At 40.0% G+C, this 26,675-nt stretch overlaps 1 protein-coding gene across 1 annotated transcript in view; it reads left to right on the forward strand.

The window, feature by feature from the left end:
* The window catches only part of LOC149231707 (Vps51/Vps67 family (components of vesicular transport) protein), a 285,059-nt gene extending 261,381 nt beyond the window's left edge, over nucleotides 1-23,678 (forward strand). Inside the window, exon 18 of the mRNA XM_089381720.1 lies at nucleotides 23,206-23,678. Coding sequence (XP_089237846.1) covers nucleotides 23,206-23,322 — 117 coding nt within the window. The 3' untranslated portion in view covers nucleotides 23,323-23,678. The remainder of the gene's footprint in view (nucleotides 1-23,205) is intronic.
* The last annotated feature ends 2,997 nt before the right edge of the window (nucleotides 23,679-26,675 follow it).

Here is a 26,675-nt window from a genome sequence, read left to right on the forward strand (position 1 = left end):
TCCGGTGGCTCATGTACTTTTCCTTCCACATATTCCAAAACATCATTTTCATCCAATGTCACTTCCAACCTGATCTTCCAAGTAACAAAATCTGATTAGTCACCCACTTTTTTTGCATCCTTGAAGTATGAGGTAGACATCTTGACCAAATAGCTTCTTCCAAATGGATTCCTTAATAGGTGATTGCTTTAATCTCTTGTCTCCTTGGACTTGTCTTCACCTTAGCTCTGATACCATGTTAATTTTCCAATGTTCTATGCTTAGCACATTCGCTTATTCCAATTCTTCTTCAATTAGCAACCAATTATCCAATAAATTCAATCTTCCAGTGATCAATAAGCAATTGTAGATAGAAAAATAAATCCAATGCACAATAGAAGACAACCAAGAGCAATAACAAGAGACACAAGATTTGGTCAAAGACTAGGGAAAACCCCACAAGGGGGAAAACCCTTTTAAATTCTTCTTCTATTAGATTGTCACCAAATGTTCCACAGAGAGATAAAGTGTTCCAATTCATCAACAATAGAGTCAAAGTCAAAGCTTTGACTATCGAAGAGACCATCTGACCAATGTACAAAAGATGAGCCCCAAAGTCAAATTTGGTCAACTAGTCATATCTGCAAATTCTGTAAAAGTCAACAACAATAAATGATGCCCTAACTAGTCAACAGTCCTCCAAATGAGCTCGGTCAACAGTCAAAATATTTGGCCTTCCTTGTTGGTCAAATATAAATCAAAACAACCCCAAAAGCTTGGTCAAAGGAGAGAGAAAGTATGCAGTCAAACTTCATAATTTTGTTGTCAAACTTCAGTCAACATGCCTATGGTCAACACAAGTCAGACTGCCCAAAAAGGTTCGGTTCCTTCATTAGTCAGTTCAGCCTCCAAAATCAGAATTTTCCAAGTCAAAGCAAGTCAAAACATGAAGTCAAAACTGGTCAACGACTAGTCAAATTGTTCCAAACAGAAAAGTCAATGTAAAAATCAGAACTAGCCTCCTTCCCTTTGCACTTGTGAGCTCGAACCTCCAATTGCAGACTTGTACGAACCTATCAAGAGAAGAGAGAGAAGATGTGATGATGTGAGGATGCTCCAAAGTGATGTGACATGTGGTGTATTTATATGGATATTAAGAGGTTGAATTAACTTGTCTAGGCCGACTTGTACTTTTGTGTACTTGTGGATTTCACTTTAAAAATTAAAATTTTCCTTGACCAAATTAAATTCTTCAAAGAGCTAGGCGGGGTCTTTGTTGATGAGGAAGGTTGTCCAAAGGAGGGGATTTATCCCTAAACTGCTAGATTAACAATGATGAAATAACATCGTGGACTGACACATGGACTGACATTCTCCATGTGTCAGATATGACCAGAATTTGGGAGAATGGTGTGGCAGAGGACAATCATTCTTTGTGTCAAGTATATTGACCATAATTAGGAAGAATGGTACTAGAGGCTTAGGATCACTCATATAGAGTGTGGCCCTTTCAACATCATTATCATTTAGCATCAGGGCAAAATTACTCTGGTAGACTATGGCCTTTGGGGATTCACCATGTTATGAAACCAACTCATAAAAAGATAGAAAAGAGAGATCCACGCCTTAGAATTCAGCCTCTTCGAGGGGGCAACCTCCTTTACATTACATAAATGAACAATTCTTCGATGATACAAATGACAAAACCTCTAAGGAGTCACAATATAATCCAGCCGACCTAACAATAATAATATAAAGCCACAAAAATAACAATAGAGGGATTCTATGGGGCACAGAAATAACAATATGGGGGTAATAGGGGCACAACAATATAAATAAGGGGTATAACTACAATAGTAATGGGGTAATCACTAGTATTATAGGGACCCAACATGCCCCTCTCCTTCAAAAAAGTGTTGTCCTCAACGCTTGAGCAGTTCTGGATACTTCTGCATAAAATTCTCATCCTCCCATGTGGAATCTTCAGCGGATAAGTTCTTCCACTTGATAAGATACTCTGAAATTGATCGATTTCGTAGCTGTCGAGTTCTTGTTTCTGTGACTGCTTCCGGTTCCAATATAATTTTTCCTTCCTCGTCAAGTTCTGGCAATATTGTTTGAATTGGGAGCTTGTCACCTATAACCTTCTTTAAACATGAAACATGGAAAACTGGGTGCAATCGAGAAGCTGCAGGAAGCTCCAATTTGTATGCCATAGTACCAATCTTTTCCAACACCTTGTACGGACCATAATACTTTGGTGATAATTTATTATCCTTCTTAGCTTGCTTTAGGGACATTTGCTTATATGGTTGTAGCCGTAGGAATACCCAATCACCTACATCAAAACTTCTTTCACTGCGATGTTGATCTGCCTGTTGTTTCATTCTATTTTGTGCCAACACGAGGTTATCCTTTAAGAGTTGGAGGACTTGTTGTTGATGTTCGATGTGATGTTCCACTGCCTGAACCTTAGAATTTTCTCTTAAATATGATGTGATGGATGGTGGTTGATACCCATAAAGTGCCATAAATGGGGTCATTTTTGTTGCTGTATGGAAGGAAGTGTTATACCACCATTCAGCCAGAGGCAACCATTTGACCCATTGTGTCTGTTTATCAGATACAAAGCAACGAAGATATCCTTCCAAACATTTGTTTACTATCTCAGTTTGCCCATCAGATTGAGGATGATAAGATGAGCTATGAGCTAACTGAGTACCAAGACAAGAAAATAATTCTGTCCAAAAATTTCCAGTGAAAATGGGATCTCTGTCACTTACAATAATCTTTGGGTTTCCATGTAGCTTTTGAACTGTTTCCATAAATGCAGTAGAAACTGTACTGGCTTTAAATGGATGTGATAATGCACAAAAGTGTGCATACTTGGTAAGTCTGTCAACTACCACCATGATGACACTCTTTCCCTCAGACTTGGGTAAACCTGTGATAAAATCCATTGAAACCTCCTCCCAACGTTGGCTTGGAATGGATAAAGGTTGTAATAGACCTGGTGTCTTAATTGTTTCAACTTTATTTTGCTGGCAAACCAAACATTCCGCCACAAACTTTTGAATATCTGATTTAAGGCCATCCCAAAAAATTCCTTCTTAACCCTGTGGTAAGTTTTTAAAAATCCTGAGTGCCCTCCTAAGGGAGAAGTGTGCAATTCCATAAGAATCTTTTGTTTTAGCTGGGAATTCTTACAGAGGTATAAGCGATCTTTGTACCATAACGAATCATTTTGCCAGCTAAATGTATCAGAAGTACTGGAATCTTGTTGTAGCTTTCGAATAAGTGCCCACACTTCTTCGTCATTCTTCCATTCCTCCCTTGCTTCGTTTATCCAATCTGGTTGGATAATAGAAATGGCACACAACAATGCTTCCACATCCTCATCCTTTCTTGAGAGTGCATCTGCCACCACATTTTGCTTCCCTTTTTTGTAGATGATTTCAAAGTCATAACCCAACATCTTTGTGACCCACTTTTGTTGCTCTTCAGAGGATAATCTTTGTTCTAAAAAGTATTTAAGGCTATCATGATCCGTTTTTACCTTGAAGTGTCTTCCCATTAGGTAGGGTCGCCATTTCTTAAGTGCATGGAGTATTGCCAACATTTCCTTCTCATAAATAGCTTTGCTTAAAAACTTTCCCTTGATTGGACGACTTTCAAAAGCAATGGGTCTTTCATCTTGCATTAGAACAGCACCAATTCCATTTCCTGAAGCATCACATTCCACAATAAAGGTTTTTGTGAAGTCCGGTGTAGCTAAGACCGGTGCTTGGCACATTGCCTCTTTAAGATGTTCAAAGGCCTTTGTTGCTTCCGAAGTCCATGAAAATGAATCTTTCTTCAATAATGTTGTTAGAGGTGCTGCTATTCTCCCATAATTCTTAACAAACTTGCGATAATACCCTGTCAACCCAAGAAATCCTCGCAGATGCTTTATGGATGTGGGGATTTTCCATTCCTTAATGGCTTTAATTTTGCTAGGGTCTACCTTAACTCCTTCATGAGATACAATATGACCCAAATATTCCACCTCCTGGACTCCAAAGAAACATTTGGATCTTTTTGCATATAATTGTTTCTCCTCCAATAGTTGTAGCACCCTGTCAACATGTTCAACATGATCCTTCCAAGACTTGCTGTAGATTAGTATATCATCAAAAAATACTAACACAAATTTTCTAAGGAATGGTTTGAAAATTGAATTCATCAAACCTTGAAATGTTGAAGGTGCATTGGTAAGGCCAAAAGGCATGACCAAAAATTCATAATGACCCTCATGAGTTCTAAATGCCGTTTTCGGAATGTCTTCAATCTTCATTCTGATTTGATGATATCCCGAACGAAGATCCAACTTGGTGAAGTAAATTGATCCATGCAATTCATCCAGTAATTCATCAATAACAGGAATGGGGAACTTATCTTTAATAGTGAGCTTGTTGAGCTCCCTATAATCTGGACACATGCGCCATGATCCATCCTTCTTGTGCACCAATACTACTGGAGCTGAGAAAGAACTTTGACTCGGTTGAATTATACCAGCCTCTAGCATTTCTGCAACCATACGTTCAATTTCACTTTTTTGGACATATGGATATCTGTACGGCCTGATGTTTGGAGGAACACTTCCTGGAATCAGATGAATAGCATGATCATGATCACGCATAGGTGGGAGACCTTTGGGAGTCTCAAATACCTTGGAATGATTGTCCAGGACTTTTTGGAGATCTGGAGAAATAGATGATTCCAATGTGGAAACATCTAGCGAACATAATTGTGCAATTACACCTCTTTGCTCCTTTTTTAGAAGCTTTGTCATGCCATTAGAGCTGATTATCTTTCCTGGTTTCCCTGCAATACCCCTTAATTCAACTTCCTTTCCTTCCACAGAAAATTTCATGAAAAGTTCTTGAAAATTAAAAGCTATTGTACCCAAGGATTGTAGCCATTGGACTCCTAGTACAACATCAGCACCTCCCATTGGAATGGAAAGCATTGGGCTAGTCAATACATATTCTCCCATGGATAGCTTGATATTATGGCACTTTCCAGAACAATTTATTGTTCCTCCATTTGCAATCATCACTTGACACTCTGGTGCTGGATATAGGAAGCAATTCAATTCTTTTGCTACCCTACAATGAATAAAATTGTGGGTGCTTCCTGAATCAATCAACACTATTACCTTTTTCTTCTTGATTTGTCCTTCTATCTTGATGGTTTGAGGAGTGGTAATTCCCGCCAATGCATTACAAGATATGGTCGGATTTATTTGTTCTTCATCTAGGCTTTGTTCCTGGAATATATCCTCTTCTTTTGACCTTTCTTGCTCCTTTTCTTCTTCCTCTTCACAATCTATGTAGAATAATTTCTTCTCAGCACACTTATGACCTTTTGTGTATTTGCTATCACAATTGTAACAAAGCCCTTTTGCTCTTTTTTCTTCCAATTGTTGTGGTGTCAACCTTGTAGGTTGTGGAAGACTATGGGCAACAACACTTCCGTCTTTATAGTTGTGAATGGTATGCTTCCTAGTTGCCATAATTTTGCTTTCCATTTTTCTTGCTAACCTGAATGCCTTCTCTAATGAATCAGGTTCCCAAAGGCGCACATCATGTTGGATATTATCCTTTAAAGACCCTATGAACACATCAATCCTATGCTCCTCTGGAATATCTTTTACCCTTATGTTCAATTTTTGGAACTCCTCAATGTGCTCCATTATTGAACCCTTTTGTTTGAGACTTATCAATTGGCTAAAAAAAGTGTTGCTTTTTGTATCCTCATAATGTGCTATCAATTCTTCCGTAAAAATTGCCCAAGTGATAAATTGTTTACGAGAACAAAGCCATTGATACCATACAAACTGATTTGGTTCCAAATATAAAGTTGCCATACGTACCTTTTGTGTGTTTTGCACATTATTGAGATCGAAGAATTGCTCCATCTGTAATATCCATGTGGCGGGATCCTTGCCATCAAACTTCCTCATATCGATTTTTGGAACATGGTGAGTCTTCGATCCAACATTAGAGTCTATGGAATCATGATTAACATTTCTTTTGTTCTCATCATGAGTTTCCTTTACTACCTTTTCACCATTAGTGACCCTTTCTTGTAGCAACTTCTTCAATTCTTCCATGTCTGTCTTCAAATCTATCTTCAAATTTGCCATCGAATCCTCCATCTTATCTTCCATGCCCTTTATCTTAGATTCCACGCCATTTACCTTAGCTTCTGTTAGCTTTTGTGAGCGTGACATTTGTTGCACTTGTTCTTGTAATTTTGATATATCATGTAGCATTTCTTCCTCTTCTTCATGAGTCATGCTAGAGCTTTCAGGTTCCTTACTAGGTGTTTGCATTTTCTTTCCTCGGGGCATCAGTTACCGATAATAATGCTTTACTATGCCCTTTGAATTCCGTTAAACCAAGCTTACACAAAAATTTAAAAAAAAAACTACACACCTTTTTTCACTTTATAGAAGCCTGATATTGAATCTGATGTATCTCTGTAATTTTGGATCATCCAATTCTGAAATTGCTACCTGTAGTAGCCTTCTGTGTCCTCTTTCCAATGCCACAAGTCTGAGCCAAATTGGATTCTCCAAGGAAGAGTTATGTGAAATCTCCCACAGTGACTTGCTTTTAGACTGGTTCAGTAGAGTAAACTTGTACGACGTGCCACGAGTCCCTGTTTCAACCTTTGAATCTGAAACACACATACAAGAAACTACAGTCCGTCCTCTTTCTGTACCTTCTTACGAAATTTCAATCCGATCCCCAGAGAGAAAGTTATGATGATTTTCCCCAGGTCACCTGTTTTGAATGTAATTCAGGAGTCTGCAAAAAGACCAACTTCCTCAGATCATATCTCTGCAAATATCGCGCGAAAAGCTCTGAAATTCGAACCCAAGGTTCAACGCGATTTCTTCTCAAATGGGTTTTTTTGCGACTTCTGAAACGTCACAGAAAAAAAGTTATAGCGAAAATGCCACGATGACCTGTTTGGAGCAGCGAAACCCTAGAATCCAAAGCTCTGATACCAAATGTTATGAAACCAGCTCACAAAAAGATAGAAAAGAGAGATCCACGCCTTAGAATTCAGCCTCTTCGAGGGGGCAACCTCCTTTACATTACATAAATGAACAATTCTTCGATGATACAAATGACAAAACCTCCTTTCTATATATAGGAGTCTAAGGAGTCACAATATAATCCAGCCGACCTAACAATAATAATATAAAGCCACAAAAATAACAATAGAGGGATTCTATGGGGGTAATAGGGGCACAACAATATAAATAGGGGGTATAACTACAATAGTAATGGGGTAATCACTAGTATTATAGAGACCCAACACACCATGTGTCCAGTATTGACCAGAATGATGGTGAACCAAGACTAGTCTGTATACCATGTGTCAAATAGACCAAAATTATGGTGACTAGTTGATGCTAATGATGTGTGTGTCAAGAGTACTAACCATAATTATGGTGAGGTTGCACCATGTGTCAGAGGTGCTGACCAGATATATCACAGCCCAAGTGATGTTGTTGATCTATGATGTGTCATAGATACTTGACCAAAATTATAGTAGTTTGTAGATGCTATTATCCTACCATGTGTCAATTTATCTGGCCAGAATTATGGTAGTTGATTGATGATGATTTGCTATAGCCTTTTCTTAGAGAAATTTGTTCACAAGAAGAACATCTATCTAGTCATTATGAATATCTCCTTAGCTAAGTGGGAGTGTTCAATTTTGTAGCTATGGTTAGTCTTCATAATTTATATTTTAGCCCTTGCAATTTGTAAGACATGTTCTTCATGTCATTTTGATTATTTAGCCTTTGAAAGAATTATTGTAAGACATGCTTTTCATGTTGGGTTTAAAAGAGAAAATTTTGAAATTTGAATTTTGAATTTTTGGCTCCAAGACAGTCAAGTTGGCCCTAGTGAAGAGACACACCCATTTGTGAAGGAAAAACATCAATATAAAAGCATTTGACCTCCTCCACAAGAGCACCATTCGATCTCACAGAAGAAAGACAAGTTGTAGGCATCCAAGTAAAGATCAAGAAGTACAAGAAGGACGAAGATCATTTCTCTCTCTCTCTCTCTCTCTCTCTCGCATCTCTTTCTCTAGCTTGCACATGTGTTTCTGGGCAACGTATTCTAGGCAGGCTGAATTTTTGGGCAGATTGGAATTTATGAGTTTCTGGGCATATTCCAGAGATCAAATTTCGTCCTAGGGCATATTGGATCAGGCTAAGTTGTAGTTCAGATTCGGAAGCTGGACTTGAGGGCTAGAGACTTGGTTTGACCATTAGCTTGTTGGCATAGTTGACTAACAACATTGATGTATCTCTTGTTGAACTGAAGAATTTTTCTAAGGTTGTTGGATTTTTCCTTTAAGTGGGTTTTCCAAGGGCAAATCTTGTGTTCTCTTTGTGCATTATGATCTCTACTACCATTATGGTTTTATGGTTTAATTTCTGCAATGTAATTGTATAATGATAAATTGTAATTGTTAAAAGAAGATAATATATCATTAGAAGTAATTATCAATATTTCAGAAATTTGTGGTTGTATCTGTTCCACTTGAAAAATCAACATTTATCTTACTCGCAGTAGCCATGCTAAGACTTGGCAAGGTAGGTGAGTTTCCATACTTGTCATACACAAGAGTATGGCAAGTAGTGACTGGTCAATATTAAATGTGTTTTGAAGTGTATTGAGCCAAATACTCACATCAGGGCTAGTTGACATGCTTAAGAGTTCTTGGTCATCATAGTCAAGGGTATCTCAACTATGTTATTACTCACAATATGGCAAGGTCTGTAAGCATGGTGTTCTAGACATTGTAAGGCATAGACTATACTCTAATGATGTAGCCTCTCCTATGATCATTGTGGCACAATATGCAATAGGCAAATACAATTTCTACTAGCTAAGTTGGTTTGTGTAAGTTGTAATGAGCATGAACCCATTATGAATCTATGATTCTTCATGTCCACAAAGCATTTTAGACTTAATCAACTACCAGTAGGTCCACCTATCACTCATTATATCATTCATGCATAAAATAGAAATAACACTATTGCAAATAAGTAAGCACTTAATCCCATAATCACATCCTACCGTAGTCATCAGAAAAGGACATGGAAACTAGACTATCATTAATAAACCATAACAACATATCATGTGTAACAACTTCAAACATCAAAATAAACAAGTTGCCAAAATATCATTCATACTAAGTCACCGGATTCATCCCCTTCCCCCCACGTGTTGCAAATCCAACATGTCGGACACGTTTCACTACTGAGACGTGTCTGATTCGTTGTTGGTGCGTTTCTGAATTTTGGGATTCGTGTCAAGGAGTTTGATTTGTGCCTAGAGAGAATCACAATTTTCAGTCATGTGTCCATCAAAAAGTGACCCGCGTGCTTGATAAAAGCTGGAATTGGGCCGCATTTGTCCATTTGCATTCGCTGGTTGGGTGTTGTGGCACTGTGGGAGCGACCAATGAAGGAGATAGGAGCGTTTTGGAGGTGATTCAAGCTACAAGTAAGTGGATGCCCCTTCCATTTTTTCTAGTTTTGCTATGATAGTCTACCTATCCATTTTGTTTACATGCACAATGTTACAACATTGCATTTTTTCTTTATTTTACAACATTCATGGCTTAATCAAGGGCAAGAGGAAAGGGGCATTGGCCAATTTGGATATTAATGAGCCAGTGCTAGAGCCTATCACTTTTGATGATGGTGAAACTCTTGATGGTTCATCCTCCACACCAACAAATGCAAAGATTACATTGGATACATAGGAGGAGGATGCAAAAGAGAGTAGTTGCGTACTCATGCTAATTTTGATGTTGATGAGATATAGGCATAGGTTATAGCTTGTTGGCAACAACCTATGAGATTCTTCCTTCCTGTTCTATGGTCTCAGGTTCTAGTGTCTACCTTGTTTTGTATTTGCTATTTGTCGTTGGCATTCCTAGTCAGGAGTCCTCAGGACTCAGTACCTATGTAATACATTTTGGTTTTGATGACTTGATGAAAAAAATTGCAGTTTATGGTTAATTTCTTGTGTTTGTCCAATGTCAATTTATAGTATTCGTCATTGATTTAGTAGTAAGTGCTAGTTGTAAACTTGTATCATTGATGAATCATGATTGTATGCATAATGTTACAATGTACATGTATGATTGAATTTGTATCATCATGAGAATTTGTGTAATATCTGTTATATATATATATATATATATATATATATATATATATATAGTGTGTGTGTGTGTGTGTGTGTGTGGGTGTGGGCGTGTGCTGTGTCATGTTCCGAGGGGTCTCTGTGTCTCATGCCAGACTCTCGTATTTGTGTGTCTCGTGTCCCAGTGTCAAGTGACCTAACATTTATACTAGTCCCACAAATTACAATAGCATGAAGAATGTTGAAATGTAATAAGGAAATACTCTGTTGTGGTTCTGATCTACACAATCGCATTTGCTATCATTTGATATAAAATATATAGGTCAGATGCTAAAATTCCCAATTAAAGATGCTTATTCTTTGTAGAATATGTGGAGAATGTTGATTTGGGGTTGCATCGGATGTGCTCTAGCCACGAAATTTGGTGGAGAAGTTGGGGCACATGAGATCTCCAATACCCAGAAAGGGTTTGGGCAGATTCTAAACAGATCAGGAGATATTAAAATAATTAATATTTCTAATGGAGTCCCTAAGTTTAAACTTAGGGAAAATAAAATATTAATGAGTATTAATATCAATCTGTGTTAGAGTGGTCCAAAAGACATGGATCAAGCCAGATCTAATTTTAGCCGTTGATTAGGGACTTAATCTCGGCCGTTGATATGTCAACGAGAAAAGTATAAGAAGAGCCTAGAGGGTCACTTGGAGAATACACCAGAGGATCAATCATTCTATTCCCTAGAGCGGGGTTTGCTAAGAGAGATAGAATCAGTGATCAGGAGAGTAGTTGAGGGGCATTGAGTACAGAAAAACAAAGAAGGCAGAGATTGTGCCGGGAGAGCAGCGCATCAGCCAAGGAGGGTGACGCAGAGCTAGCAAGGGCTCACGCAGGGCCACGCAGAGGCAGCCAAGTGCCGCGCAGAGCACCAGAGGGGCCAACATAGTTGACACAGAGGCTCCTAGAGCTGACGTAGGGCCTCTTGGGGCTAAAGCAAGCCAAGAGGGGTTGATGCAGGGCCAGCGTGAGACAGAGAGGGGCTAACGTAGTCCAGATTGGGGAGACGTTGGGGTTGCAGGAGCAGTTTTGTGCTAAGGAGCTGTCGGAAGGATTTTCCGGGGTTTCAGCTAGGATATTTCTCTCAAACTGTGAGGTATAGCTGCTAAGGAAATTCCCTGTTGGGTAGGCCAGCTACGACACCCAGATTGTACTTTGATATTGCTTAATAAGAAAACCCTCAGATAGCTACACCAGTTTTCCCACATTGGGTTTTTCCGGGGACATTGGTCCAAAAATAATGGTGTCATGTGGTGTGTTTGTTCTTGTTTCTTTTAGTTGCTGATCTGTAATATGTTAAGCATGCACTGGTGTTTATTTTCAGTATTTACTTTGTAAATAACTTCTTAAAGAAAAATTAACAAGTAGGTAGGAATAAATTAGGAAAAGTGCATGAAGGGTTTCTAAATTAAGTAAACTTAGAAACTTCAACATGGTATCAGAGCGTGATTGCAGATCGCAGGAGGACTAAGAGATATCAGCCAAGTGGAGCAATAGCAACAGAAAATAGTTGTCCCGAGGTGACAGAAGTTGTTTCTAGCAGCACAGAAGCCAAGGAAGTGTGATGCAGAGCCAGCCAGAGCCACGCAAAAGAAGTCGAGAATTGCATAGAGCCTCAGGGAGGCCAGTGTTGCTGACGCAAAGGACCAGAGGGTTGACGTAGGGCATCCCAGGGTTGATGTAGACCCATCCAGGGTGACACAGAGGTAGTGTGAGGCAGAGAAGGGTTGACGCAGTTCACAAAGATGCAGTTGCTGGGGACTAGAAGGCTGCAGGAATATTGCAGAGTGGAGCTAGTGAGGTACTGTAGTCCAAACAGTACCTGACAGAGCAGGGCTAGAGGAGTTGTTACCGAGGGTTTCTAGCCAAGGAACCAAGATCAACAGTGCAGTTGCACAAGACGATCAGAGTAGGGGGCATCTTGACAAGCGATAGAAGGATTTCCAGGAGGGAAATCAAGACTCAGAGGGAGTCCAAAAGAGAACTTATAGATGGGAAGTAGAGACTTAGAGGAGTCGAATAGAGAACTTCCAGGAGGGAAGTAGAGAAGCGTCATGGCACTACACGGGGTAAGAGACCAAGATAAACTAGACGGAGCATCGAGCTTCGCAGTCTGGAAGGCCAGAATCTTATCAGTGCTTGACAGGAATCGTGTCAAAAACTTCGCCTTGAAGATTATAGCTATCCCAGTCGATCCCAATGATAACGACAAGTACGAGGAGGCGATGGCGAGGGCCAAGTGCATTATCCTTCACGGGGTCAAGGATCATGTGGTATCACATATAGCCGAGAAGGAAACGACAATTGAGATGTGGGAGGCTCTCAAGAACCTGTACCAACATACATCTGTGTAGAGAAGAATGTTGCTCGAGAACCAGATGAGGTCATATCATATGAAGAAGGGTCAAACGATTGACTCCTTCCTTGGAGGACTGAATGAGATACGAGATCAGTGGAATGCTATAGGAGTGACGTCAGATCAGGAGCTTATGGTGAGGACAGCCCTAAATGTTGTCTCAGAAGAGTGGGAAGTGTTTGTCTAGAGCATCCTGGGCAGAGGGACTCTCCTACCTTGGGACGAGATGTGGGTAGCTCTTCGCCAGGAAGAGATCAGACGGCAGTCAAAGACAGGTAGCGACAAAAAAGGGATCAAGGTCAAGCAGGAGGACGAGGATGTGGCCCTAGCATCTGAGGGAAGGTAGGAGAAGCAGAAGAAGAAAGATCTCTCCAAGATCAAGTGCTTCCATTGTGGGGAGATGGGTCACTATGCGACCCAGTGCCCAAGGAAGAAGAGTAAGGGAGAGTCTTTCGAGACTAAGGCAGCGCCAGCACAGGCAGAGATGGAAGTTTTGACAGACGATGATTGTGCCATGAATGCACACACGCCACTTGAGCAGAAGTGGGGAGACATCAAGCTGTAGTCAAGTGGACTACAAGCGATGAGGGGCAGGATCCTCGAGGTACCTGGCCTCTTGGATTAGACCTTGTTACAGGAGCCCCGACGAGGTGTAGCAGGACTGGTCGAGTGGGTCGAGACGGATGTGGATGGAGCGGCAGAGAGAGCTGCAATGCAGGAGTCCCAAGACAGCGCAGAGCTAGCAGGCTGCAGCAGTGCGAGAGGCACAGGAGTGTTGCACCAGTGCAGGAAGGCACAACAAGGTGTGCAATGGTGCGAGATGCAGGGAGTTGTTGCAGCAGTGCAGAGGTCAGAGAGAGGGAGCACTTGTCAGCGGCAGAGGGAGCTTCAGCATCAGTGGGTGTTTCTAGCCCAACAAGGAGGTTAGTTGGGAGATCAGTTACTTACTTCTCAGTAACTGAGTTGCAGTGTAGCAGTGGCCATCATGATGCAGCATGATCAGAGGAGGTGTAGTGCGAATGCAGTGCTGGGAGAAAAGACCAGCAGCAGCACGGATGCAGAGGGAGTTGTCGTACAAATGCAGTAGTGGCAGTGGAATAACCATGGGCAGCAGCACAGGAGGCAACAATGCAAAGGATGTTGGGCAGGAAGGCCTAGCATCAGTGCAAGTACCAATCCCAGATGATTAGAGTAATATTCAGTGAGGAGTATTGCTAGAGCACAGTCCTCACTAAGAGGGAGTGTTGATTTGGGGTAGCATCAGATGTGCTCTGGCCATGAAATTTGGTGGAGAGGTTGGGGCACATGAGATCTCCAATACCCAGAAAGGGTTTGGGCAGATTTTTAATAGATCAGGAGATATTAAAATAATTAATATTTTTAATGGAGTCCCTAAGTTTAAACTTAGGGAAAATAAAATATTAATGAGTATTAATATGAATCTGTGTTAGAGTGGTCCAAAAGACATGGATCAAGCCAGATCTAATCTTAGTTGTTGATTAGGGACTTAATCTCGGTCGTTGATATGTCAACGAGAAAAGTATAAGAAGAGGCTTGAGGGTCACTTGGAGAATACCCCAGATGATCAGTCATTCTATTCTCTAGAGCGGGGTTTGTTAAGAGAGATTGTTAAATTATGGTATGTTCTATGCTTATAACAGTTCACTTCTTTTTCTTATTATATTGCACAGATTAGCAATCACATGTACATAAAGTAAAGTGCAGATAGAACATTAAACGATCGACAGAAAAAAAGCCAAGACAAGAGACACAAGATGTGGTGGCTAGCTAGAGACAAACCCCACAATATGTGGGGAAACCCTTTGATCAAATCTTCTTTTATCTTCAATAATTCAGCAGAGAGAAATAGTACAATAAATCTGATTTATATCAGTAGTAGAAAACCCTAGATCAGCAGCATCAGCATTAGCGGATTCATCATCAAAACTAGGGTAGTCGATATCTCACAAACCGACCGTCGGATCGGCTTGATTCCACCACCAAAAGTTGCAGCCTTCAGAGGAGGTTCAGATGAACCTACAACGCAGTTCAGATGAGGAGATCTTCTGGTCCACGCAGGTCAAACTTCACTTCTGCAGTTGTAGCTTCAGTTTCAACAGCTTCCTTCAAACTAGGGTAGTCGATATCTCGCAAACCGTCCGTCGGATCGACTTGATTCCACCACCAAAAGTTGCAATCTTCAGAGGAGGTTTAGATGAATCTACAACACAGATTAGAAGAGGAGGTTTGATTGTCCACACTGGTCAAAGTTTGGATCTGCAGTTGCAGCTTCAGTTTCAGCAGCTTCTAGCTTCACATGTGTGAGAGAGAGACCCTTTTCTGCGCAGTAGAGAAGAGACTCTTTTCTGTGCAATAGAGAGAGAGAGATGTGATGAGATGAGTGAGTGCAAATGAGGAAAAGTCCTCTTGTATTTATACACAACTGTTGATGTCTGAATAGATGCGACTGTTGGGCTTCTGAGCCTACATGAGTTGTAGGTCGGCTTGATAACAATTCCATAATCAAAATAAATTCATATCTCCATGAATACTTATCGGAATCGGATGATCTTTAGATCAATCCTACACCTCTCGACGAGAGGAATCTAATGAACATATTATTAGCCATGAATAAGATTACCCACATGAAGTTTGGCCCTAGTTGCCAATTTTAACACTCCCTCTAAACTAGGGAGAACTTCATCTGCAATCTATCTGTTGGTTGCTTCTATTCATCCATCAATGCACTGCCCTGTACAGCCTGTCCCTTGCCCTACTCTGCTCTATTCTGCCTATTCTGCTTTGTCTTGTTCTGCCCTGTACTAATCTGTACGGCTCTACTCTGTTATGCTCTGCTCTGCTTTGTTCTGTTCTGCTCTCCTTTTGTCTGAATTATGAAGAAGAAATGATTGAGAATGTATCATACTGACTCAAAGTCAGTCTTGGAGTATGTACCACTAGTCCTAGACCAGTCTCAACCAACCCGAAGTCAGCATCATAGTGAGTACAACTCCTACCACTAGTCCCAGACCAGTAACATCCTGCACTAACTCAAAGTCAGTCTCAGAGTGCGTACCACTATTAAAAACCGACCCGAAGTCAGTGTCATAGAATGTACCACTCCTACCACTGGTCCCAGACTAGTATCATTGATCCCAGATCAATGGAGGTCATCCTAGTGTAGGGAGTACGGTAAATACAACGATGCATCCATTGATACTACTATGGTCCCTAACTTCATTTCCCTGCTCATTGATCAAATGAGAGGTACTTCCCTTGAGTCCCAGACTGCATGGGTAGGATGTCTCGATAGGAGAACTTAATCAATCCAGGCCTCATAGGAGAACACATCAATCTTGCTACAATCGCCATGGAGAACACATCAATCCAGGCCTCACAGGAGAACACACCAATCCTGCTACAATGTCGCCACGGGGTGTACATGTATGCCACTAGGGGATAGTGAATCATCCTGTGGTCATATGCTGCTCCAAGAAGTACCCCGCACCCCCCTGGAGCTTCTAGAGCTCAATGCATCATACAGGACCCTCATTGGAGGGTCTTTGAACAACTCCAAGTTGTTCTCGGAAAGTCAGGAATTTTACTTTCCCAAGGGGCTTTGTTAGAATGTCGGCGACCTGTTCATCTGTACCGATATGTTGGAGCCTTATAGCTCCCCATTGCACCATATCTTGAATATAGTGGTACCTGATATCGATATGCTTGGAGCGATCATGAAATATGGGATTCTCTGACAAACGAATCCCACTCTGGTTGTCACAAAGGATCATGGTGGTATCCAATATAAATCCAAACAGCTCAGTAAAGAGCTTTCGCAACCAGACTGCCTCACAGGAGGCCATGCTAGCAGCAATATACTCTGCTTCGGCGGTGCTCAAGGCCACCGACTTCTACTTCCTGCTCATCCAGGATATTGAAGCAGATCCCAAGGAGAAACAACACCCGGAAGTGCTCTTACGGTCCTCCACATTGCCTGCCCAATCAGCATCTGTGTATCCAAATAGTCTCACATCTCCGGCAGTGTATCTTAACCCATAAGTGATTTTCCCACGAAGATATCTCAACAGATTCTTGACACCAATCCAATGTATGTGGTGGGGTTCAACCATATGTTGACTCAACGTGTTGACTGCGAAGCATATATTTGGACAGGAGTTCACTAAGAACATTAATGCTCCGACGAGTTGTCGATACTCGGTAGCATTTCGTAAAATAGGTCCAGCAGCACTACCGCTTAACTTCTTGAAGTCAAGCTCCATCGGGGTAGTTACAAGCTTGCAGGCCACCATACCGAATCTTTCCAATATCTTCAACACATATTTTCCTTGAGATAGGAAAGTTTCCCTTGGCTTCTGCCACACTTCAAGTCCTAGGAAATAGTGCATCAGTCCTAGGTCCTTCATTTCAAATTCAGAAGCCAACTCCCTCTTACATTTGAGAATGAGAGGGTCTGTCCCTGTTAGAAAGAGGTCATCCACATACAACACTAGTATGAGAGGTTTGTCATCTTCAACCTTAAAGTAAAGGTTAAGATCGGCTTCACTCCTAGTGAATCCCAACTTCATCAAGTAGCTATTGATCCTCTTGTACCATGCTCGGGGTGCTTGCTTCAACCCATGAGAGCCTTCTTCAACTTGCATACATGAGATTTTCGATCATAAATCTCAAATACTTCAGGTTGCTCCGCGTAGACCTCTTCTTTGATCGAACCATGCAAGAACACGGTCTTGACATCCATCTGATGGAGGTCCCATCCTTGTGAAGCGGTAAGGGCTATGATTGAGCAGATGGTCATATATCTGGCAACAGGTGAAAATATCTCATCATAGTCTATACCTTCCTTCTGGGAGAAACCACGAGCAACAAAACGAGCCTTATACTTTTCCGTACTTCCATCTGTTGCATGATTTATCTTGTAAAGCCATTTGGAAGTAACAACTGTCTTGTCCTGGGGTTTGGGAACTACTTCCCAGACATCATTCTTCATAATAGACTCATATTCTTCGGTCATAGCATCCTTCCATACTTGATGCTTGACGGCATCTGAGAATGATGAAGGCTTATTTTGTATGATCGTGTTCATGATGGTCAAGTATTCGTGATACCTGTTAGGTTTCTTACTTTCACGAAAGGTTCCTCGGGGTGCAGCATGTCCTTCAGCATCATCAAGTAGCCCCCTAAGCCATGAAGGCCTCTTCCTAAAAGAGGAAGGCTCATGTGGAGGAGGATCAATCGGATCCATGGGTTCTTCTACATCAAGCATTGATTCATCATCCTTTTCTTTCGGTTTCCTGGTGTCGGCTTCTTGAGAGCTCCTCAAAGTCGAAAGATTGTCCACCTTGCTGAGAGCCATATCTTCGTCAAAGGTGACATCATGACTAATCACAACTTCCCTCTGACCGGCTATATAGATTCTATAGCCTTTAGTATTTTCACCATAGCCTACGAAAATTCCTTTCTTTCCAGATGCACCCAATTTATTTCTTTTCTCTTTCGGCACATGAAAATATACAAGGCTTCCAAAAATTCTAAAATGAAAAACATCAGGTTTCTTACCGGTGAACATTTCTTCAGGAGTCTTGGAACCTAATGCTTGATGAGGGCATCGATTTTGTACATATACAGCGGTGTTTGCAGCTTCAGCCCATAGAAACTTCGGAAGTCTTTGATCATGTAGCATGGCTCGGACAGCTTCCATAATCGTGCAGTTCTTCCTTTTCGCCACACCATTCCGTTTAGGAGTATATGGTGCAGTAGTCTCCCTCTTAATGCCAGCCTCTTTACAAAAGTCATGAAACTCGTTAGATTCATATTCAGTTCCGTTATCAGTCCTTAAGATCTTGATCTTCTTTTCGGTTTGATTCTCGATCAAGGCATGAGATGTGTCACAAGACATGACACCTAGCGGACTTCCTCCGACCTGATATAATGAATCAACTCGAAACCCAAGAGTGAAGGTATCTTTAATATTGTTTTTCCATGCACGTACCTTGCCATTGATGAAGGTTACCTTATAGCCTTTGTCTTCCATTTCCGAGATGGATACCAGGTTCTTTTTGAGATCAGGTAAATACATCTTGTAAGTGGATCGTATTACCTTGATTCAATTTGAGAGAAACATTGCCTACACCTTTCACGGGGTATTTCATGTCATCTCCAAGGACTATTTCGAGTTTAGTTTCTTTCTCTACCAGATTATGGAGTACTTCTTTGTAACCAGTGAAGTGTCTTGAGGCACCACTATCAATGAGCCAAATTCCCATTGAGTCCGAAGGAGCAGAAGTAGATAGGGTAGTTGGTAGATAATATTCAGCCTGCTTATTGTCAATAGTGTTAGATTCATACCTGGAATTTCTAGCCTTCTTGAATGGTTGCCCTCTTCCTTGATTTCCACCACTCCTTTTACCTTTGCTATTAGATTTGCCATTCCTTTGATTGCCATGGGAGGGATTTTGATCATCATCTCGGTGAGAGTCCTTTCTATCAGGGCATTCCCTTGCATAGTGACCTGCTTTATTGCAAATATAACATTGTCCTGTTCTTCCACCCTTAGATCCAACCTTTCTTTTTGATTTAGACCCGGAATTATTTCCTTTCTTAGCATGAGAAGAAAAAGCAGCAGGAGGACCTTTAGGCAAGGGCATTTCTTGCTCTTCTACCCTTGTTTCTTCTTGAATGCATCTAGCCATTAATTCCTCGAAACTAGGAATTACATTATTGTTCAAAAGAGTAGTCTTGAACATGTACCATTTGGATGGTAATCCTCCAAGAGTTGTGAGTGCCATTTCCTTGTCAGTAATAGTTTCCCCAATAGATAGGAGATCGTTCTTGATCTCGGTGATTCTTAAGAAGTATGCTTGCATGCTCTCATCTTTACCCTTCTTGATTTCCCTCAGCTAATTTTTAAGAAACAAAACTTGATTTGCATCATTGATTTTAAATAAACTCACCAGTCTATCGTAGATTTCCTTGGAGGTGTCCAGTTTAGAGATGTAGGCCACCAAGTGCTTGTCGATAGAGTCCCGGATGATCTTCTTTGTTTTGACTTCTCCATTTTTCCATTTGTTCCAGGCAGCAGCGGATGCATTTGATGGAGGCTCAACAATATTGCCTCTTACATGGTCCAACACTCCTTGATCTTCTAGGGTTAGATTGATAGACATCTTCCATCTGTGATAGTCAGCTTTCTCATGGAGCTTGTCTTTGGCAGGAAAGAGTGTTGAGGACCCCATAGTTCTTTTAGGATAGCCTTGCCAATCTTCTCTTCGGTGATTGCTCTTGCTCTTGCTCAGGCTTTGTCTTCACCTCAGCTCTGATCCCATGTTAAGTTATGGTATGTTCTATGCTTATAACAGTTTACTTCTTTTTCTTATTATATTCCACAGATTAGCAATCACATGTACATAAAGTAAAGTGCAGATAGAACATTAAACGATCAACAGAAAACAAGCCAAGACAAGAGACACAAGATGTGGCGGCTAGCCAGGGACAAACCCCACAATATGTGGGGAAACCCTTTGATCAAATCTTCTTTTATCTTCAATAATTCAGCAGAGAGAAATAGTACAATAAATCTGATTTATATCAGCAGTAGCAAACCCTAGATCAGCAGCATCAGCATTAGCGGCTTCATCATCAAAACTAGGGCAGTCGATATCTCACAAATCGACTGTTGGATCGACTTGATTCCACCACCAAAAGTTGCAGCCTTCAGAGGAGGTTCAGAGGAACCTACAATGCAGTTCAAATGAGGAGATCTTCTGGTCCACGTAGGTCAAACTTCACTTCTGTAGTTGCAGCTTTAGTTTCAGCAGCTTCCTTCAAACTAGGGCAGTCGATATCTCGCAAATTGTCCATCGGATCGACTTGATTCCACCACCAAAAGTTGCAGCCTTCAGAGGAGGTTCAGATGAACCTACAACGCATATCAGAAAATGAGGTTTGATGGCCCACGCTGTTCAAAGTTTGGATCTGCAGTTGCAGCTTCAGTTTTAGCAACTTCCGGCTTCACATGTGTGAGAGAGAGACCCTTTTCTGCGCAGTAGAGAAGAGACTCTTTTCTGCGCAGTAGAGAGAGGGAGATGTGAGGAGATTAGTGAGTGCAAATGAGGAAAAGTCCTCCTGTATTTATACACAACTGTTGATGTTTGAATAGATGCGACTGTTGGGCTTCTGAGCCTACATGAATTGTAGGTCGGCTTGATAATAATTCCATAATCAAAATAAATTCATATCTCCATGAATACTTATCGGAATCGGATGATCTTTAGATCAATCCTACACCTCTCGATGAGAGGAATCTAATGAACATATTATCAGCCATGAATAAGATGACCCACATGAAGTTTGGCCCTAGTTGCCAATTTTAACAGAGATAGAATCAGTGATCGGGAGAGCAACTGAGGGGCATTGAGTACAGAGAAACAGAGAAGGCAAAGATTGTGTTGGGAGAGCAGCGCATCAGCCAAGGAGGGAGTGAGGGCTCACGCAGGGCCACATAGAGGCAGCCAAGTGCTGCGCAGAGCACCAGAGGGGCCATCGTAGCTGACACAGAGGCTCCCAGAGTTGACGCAGGGCCTCTTGGGGCTGACGCAGGGCCGGCGTGAGACAAAGAGGGGCTGACGCAGTCCAAATTGGGCAGACGCTAGGTTTGTAGGAGCAGTTTTGTGCTGAGGAGCTGCCGGAAGGATTTTCCGGGGTTTCAACCAAGAAATTTCTCTCAAACTGTGAGGTATAACTGCTAAGGAAATTCTCTTTTGGGTAGGCCACTTACGACACCCAATTTGTACCCAGATATTGCTTAATAAGAAAACCCTTAGATCGCTGCACTGGTTTTCCCGCATTGGGTTTTTCCGGGGACATTGGTCCAAAAATAATGGTGTCATGTGGTGTGTTTGTTTTTGTTTCTTTTAGTTGCTGATCTGTAATATGTTTAGCATGCACTGGTGTTTATTTTTAGTATTTACTTTGTAAATAACTTGTTAAAGAAAAATTAACAAGTAGGTAGGAATAAATCAAGAAAAGTGCATGAAGGGTTTCTAAATTAAGTAAACTTAGAAACTTCAACAGAGAAGTTACAGAGTCATGCAGTACAACCCTAGAAACTATACAATATGTTACTATTCGTTATTGCCTATGTGCCAAGATGAGGAACCATGGTTTCCTAGACACCCTAGCACGTATATCACACTCCAAAGGTGTGTTTCCTATCCTGTGATCGTAGTGGCTTCAATTTCTCCTATAAGTACCTACCATACTCAGCTAGGTTGGTCCATATGACTATAATAAACCCTCTGCAACCTTCCATTTCTAGATGTAATTAACCATCTTGGTGTGGTATCATGCGTACATAAAATAAGGCATTGCTACCTAGGATCATTGGAAATATATAATTTCTACATAATATAATCATATCATGTGATAGATGCCAGCCATATATGTGCAATGATATGCAACTAAATAAGCAAGTGTCCACAATATCATTTATGCTAACAATCCCTAGGAAAATAATTTATGCTAACAAACTCCAAAGGGTGAAAAGGGTTGGAAATGCAATATGAAAAACAGTAAATACTGCGATATGGTTCTTGAATCTGGTATCTAAAGTCATAAGTCTCCACATCTGCTAATGAAGCAAGATATAGGTCAGTTGCCAAAGTCAAAGGTATAGGTTGTTTGGATGTAAAATATGTAGAGAAGTAAATTATGTGGTATAGCCCCATAAATTTTCTACAACTGCAAAAACTGTGCAGTACGCATCACAGTTGTACCAGAAATGTTGGGCTTTGAAAAGACCCCTGATTTTAGTATATTGCTAAGTTACAACATGTTATGCAATTTATTACTCATTTAGGCTATGTCAACTCTGAAATATGGAATTGAGTAGGCCATCCTTCGCTAAGTCCAAGAATATAAGCATGAAATAAGTTTCTGCAGCAAAAATAGACAACAGATCCCTTATAACAAACCACATCAACAAAAGTTGATTGAAATGGAGCAGAATAATATGTAAGAATGGTAGCGTATCACTTTTCCAAGTCACCCTACTTTTTATAGCTAAATCCCTTAATGGTGCAATAAATGCAATCTTACATAGAGCTAATGATGCATGATAGCCAAAATGAGCAAATGAGACATAATCTGTGGTATATATACATGTTAAATGCTCTTGGGCACCCTCTAAGTTGATCCTGCCATAACTTTAACTGGCCACTTTCACTATCTTTATATTTCTCTCGTGCATCAAGTTTTCCACTGGGAAACATTCACTAGCTTCTAGTAAATAGGAAATCACATACCAAGCCACTGGTTGCCCCATCAGACGATATTCTCCACCGTATAGTTTGAAAAATATCTGCCAATGGCTTCGGACTGTTTGTAAGGAAAGAGCATACATGTGTATTTGGCTGATAATAGCTTCGGACTGTTTGTAAGGAAAGAACATACATGTGTATTTGGCTGATAATAGGCTACTTTCCATCTGAGAAAATGAGGTTTATCTTATGATTTTATTGTCATCTGCATCCTAGCATTACTTAAAAGGTGTTTAATGTTTATTTCAGGTCTGTGTGGCTGCTGCTGAACGATGTTTGGACCCAATTCCACTTGAACCTGCCATTTTGGATAGGCTTATTCATGCCAAGATAGCCAAAAATTTGGAGAATAATGTGATTTCCTAGTGCTAATTTTAAATTATTACCACCAATTTCATGGTGTTTTGAGTAGAGAATTTCCAGTGGCTCAGGATCCTTTAGATTGGATGTCCTTCCTACTCTGACTTCAACGTGTGGTTGTATGAAGCTTCCCTTATAATATCTGTAATATGTGGGATGCTGTCACAATAGACTATGTTATGAATGTCAACCACAATGGATGGATTTTTATTTCTTCAGTTTGAAATTTTGGGCTGCCATTTTTTCTATTGTATAGGCAGTAATAAGATTTTGCTCCACCAAATTTTTTCTTAGTGTGTGTTCAATTAAGAGGGTAACATAAGTTCAATGATAAATGAAATATGATATCAAGTTTTGTTTTAGATGCTACATAATATGGATCACCAGTTTTCAGTATCTCATTTCATGTATTTAAGCATTTTGATTAATCAGGGAAGCTTAGCACAAACTGTTTCCATGGTAAATTTCAGTATTTTGTTGCATCATATTCATGCAAGCAGTTACTGAAACAGGCCTTAAAAGTTAGCAATGTATGAGAAGTGACAATTATTTACTCTCCAATTTTAATCCAAACTATTTTAAGCAGCGGTCAGGTTTATCATGTCCTGTGATTTTTAATTGTCTCTGCATTACTATGATTAACAATACAAACATTTTAGTTCTCTTGTGATGGTTAAGGGAAAAGGACAAGCCCGTCTAGTTACTAACATTCTCTGTTATTTTCCATGTATCTCCTTTACAATCATTTACATGTACACAAGTCTAGGAATCTCTTGTAATAATCGAGGAATTTTCATTTTGATATTCATCGTTTCTTGTTTTGGTACAATCATTTACATGTACGCAAGTCTAGGAATCTCTTATAATAGTCGACGAATTTTCATTTTGATATTCATCGTTTCTTGTTTTGGTGCAACTTTTGTTTCAAACAAGTGGGTGAATATCGAGGCTCTAAATGGACTTTAGAGTCCAAAAAAAATGAAGCTCCAGCCTGCAGGCTACAACAAATAACCACATCATCAAACTCTTTTATATATTGGTCTCCTCGTTATCAATAACACTCCTTTTCTCCCCCACCTCCCTCTCCTCCTTTGGTCACTTCCTTCAACCTCTAGGGTCATTAGCAGTAATGCTTGGTGTTGATTGCAGATCCAAGTCCATCCACCCAAAGGCACCATATTCAAATTCTGTTGGCCAGGTAGCCACTATCCATTTTGAGGAGTATCAATACTCTCCATTGCAATGGATCTACATTAGGGCTTTGGTTTAGCAATTGGTTGTGCCTTGGTTGAAGGTTGTATTGCACAAAGATGATCATTCAATTGTAGTTATTCTGAATGATTTCTCATCTTCATATTCAATTCTTGTTGCTCCAAATAATTTCTTATCTTTGTGTGAATGCACTCAAAGACAAGCTAATCATGCTCACACATGGAAACATTGCAAGTTTGACTCAATATCTAAATTGCAAAACCTCTCCAAATGAGGGCATTGGCTACCAAATGATTCCTACCATATCAAAAATCAAGAAGTTAGCTTTTAACTTTCGCTATAAATTTTTCAATGGCTAGAACAATGAGTATGTGAACTTAGTAACTTTGGAATTGCTTATGTGGCTTGTTAAGCCCTAGGCAAGTCCCATGTTAACCTTAAAACCCCTTATTAAGCACAAGATATTGGATTATTACATTTCTATTGTTATATTGGTGTGGTGGTCAGAACCTTTCATTGTACCCTCCCATTATAATTGTACCCTTTGTCTCATCTATGTATATATACACACACACACACACCAAGGAGACTTCTTAGAATCATGAAATCTTGTTTGGTACATTGTATTCTAATTATTCTTTTTTTTTTTGTTTTTTTGTTTTTTTTTATCATTTTAAGGTGCAAGATTCATAACAGTTGATATAAGAGCATATGAGCCTAAGGTTTTGCTGCTTTAGACGAGTCATCATGGAATTTTAGCAATAACTTTCTTTTGGGATGATTTAAAGCATGAAATTTTGAGACAATTGACAAGCAGTGTCTATGTATATCTCATAAATATTTCAGATCCTAGTTTGCTACATTTTCAGAGATGTATCCTATATAAGTTAGGGTTAGGGAAGAGCCCTAAAATCAGTTTCAAAAGAGTGATCTTCAACTTTCTCTATAACTTTTTTTTGGGACACTGATTTTTTTCAAAGATCTAAAGAGATATATCGAAGTACCTCAGGAAGAAATATTAGAATCAGATTCAAAATATTGGAGACATTGCACATTGTACACATTTTCTCTTAGGAAGAGGTAAAAAATTAACAAGTTTTGGGAAAGTTACCATAACTTTTCACTTGGCACATCAAATTTTGGTCAAACTGGTGGACCTATAGAGAAGACATATTATAGTACTATAGGTCGAATATTTAGATTCGGAAGGGCTCAAATCATAGGGATATATCAAGGAAAAGTTCAGTCATCCAAATAGTCTCCAAATTAATATTTTAAAGGTATGTAAACTACAAGTGATTTAACTTTGATTGGAAGATCTATTTTTGGTGATTCAAAATTTGTGATAAAGAGTAAAAAGAGGAGCATTATTATTTTTCTCATATGACTCCTAAGGGTGCTTCAGAATATACTATACCAACTAAATCTCTAGAGAGCTCTACTATGAATCAAGAACAAAGAGAAGAAATTTATCATGAGGTGTGTTTCTTTGAGCCCAAACTCCTAGAACATGCTTTCAATCTAGCAAGGTAAGTGAAAAGTAAAAATATGGCTACTAGAAAGTTGGCCACTAACAACTATAGAGAACATCATACTCACTCTCATAAACCGACAAGGTTGATACCTCAAGAAATGGTTGAAGGAAGAGAAAAGGGACCACGTTTCAATTTTGACAAGAAGTATAGTAAGGGGTGTAAATGTGTTGAAAGGAAATTATTCTACATAGACTATGAAGATGAAGAAGATTAAGAATTGGAATTGTTATAAGATCTAGAGCTAGAGGAGACTACTTCAAAAATATCTTGCCATGCATTGGCCAACATCAATAGTCCATAAGCCCTTAAGATATAAGGATATATTTAAAATGAAAAAGGTGGCATATCGATTGATTCATGTAGTTCCCATAGCTTCATCAATTACAAATTGACAAAACTTCTTAATTGCTTTGTATTTCTAGCTCTAAAATTTGAAGTGATGATTGTAGATGGCGTTACCGTAAATTGTTCAAGGAAGTGCCATAATATTGAGCTAAATATGGGGGAGTATCTATTGGATAGTCACATGGCCACAATTGAAATGGGTGGTGCCGATGTTGTATTAGCAGTCCAATAGTTACAATCATTTAGAATAATGGCCCCTAATTTTAA

The sequence above is a fragment of the Pinus tabuliformis genome, chromosome J (genome assembly GCF_031772625.1).
Source record: "Pinus tabuliformis cultivar Carrire ecotype Pingquan chromosome J, CPIR1, whole genome shotgun sequence".
In the NCBI taxonomy this organism is placed as follows: Eukaryota; Viridiplantae; Streptophyta; class Pinopsida; order Pinales; family Pinaceae; genus Pinus; species Pinus tabuliformis.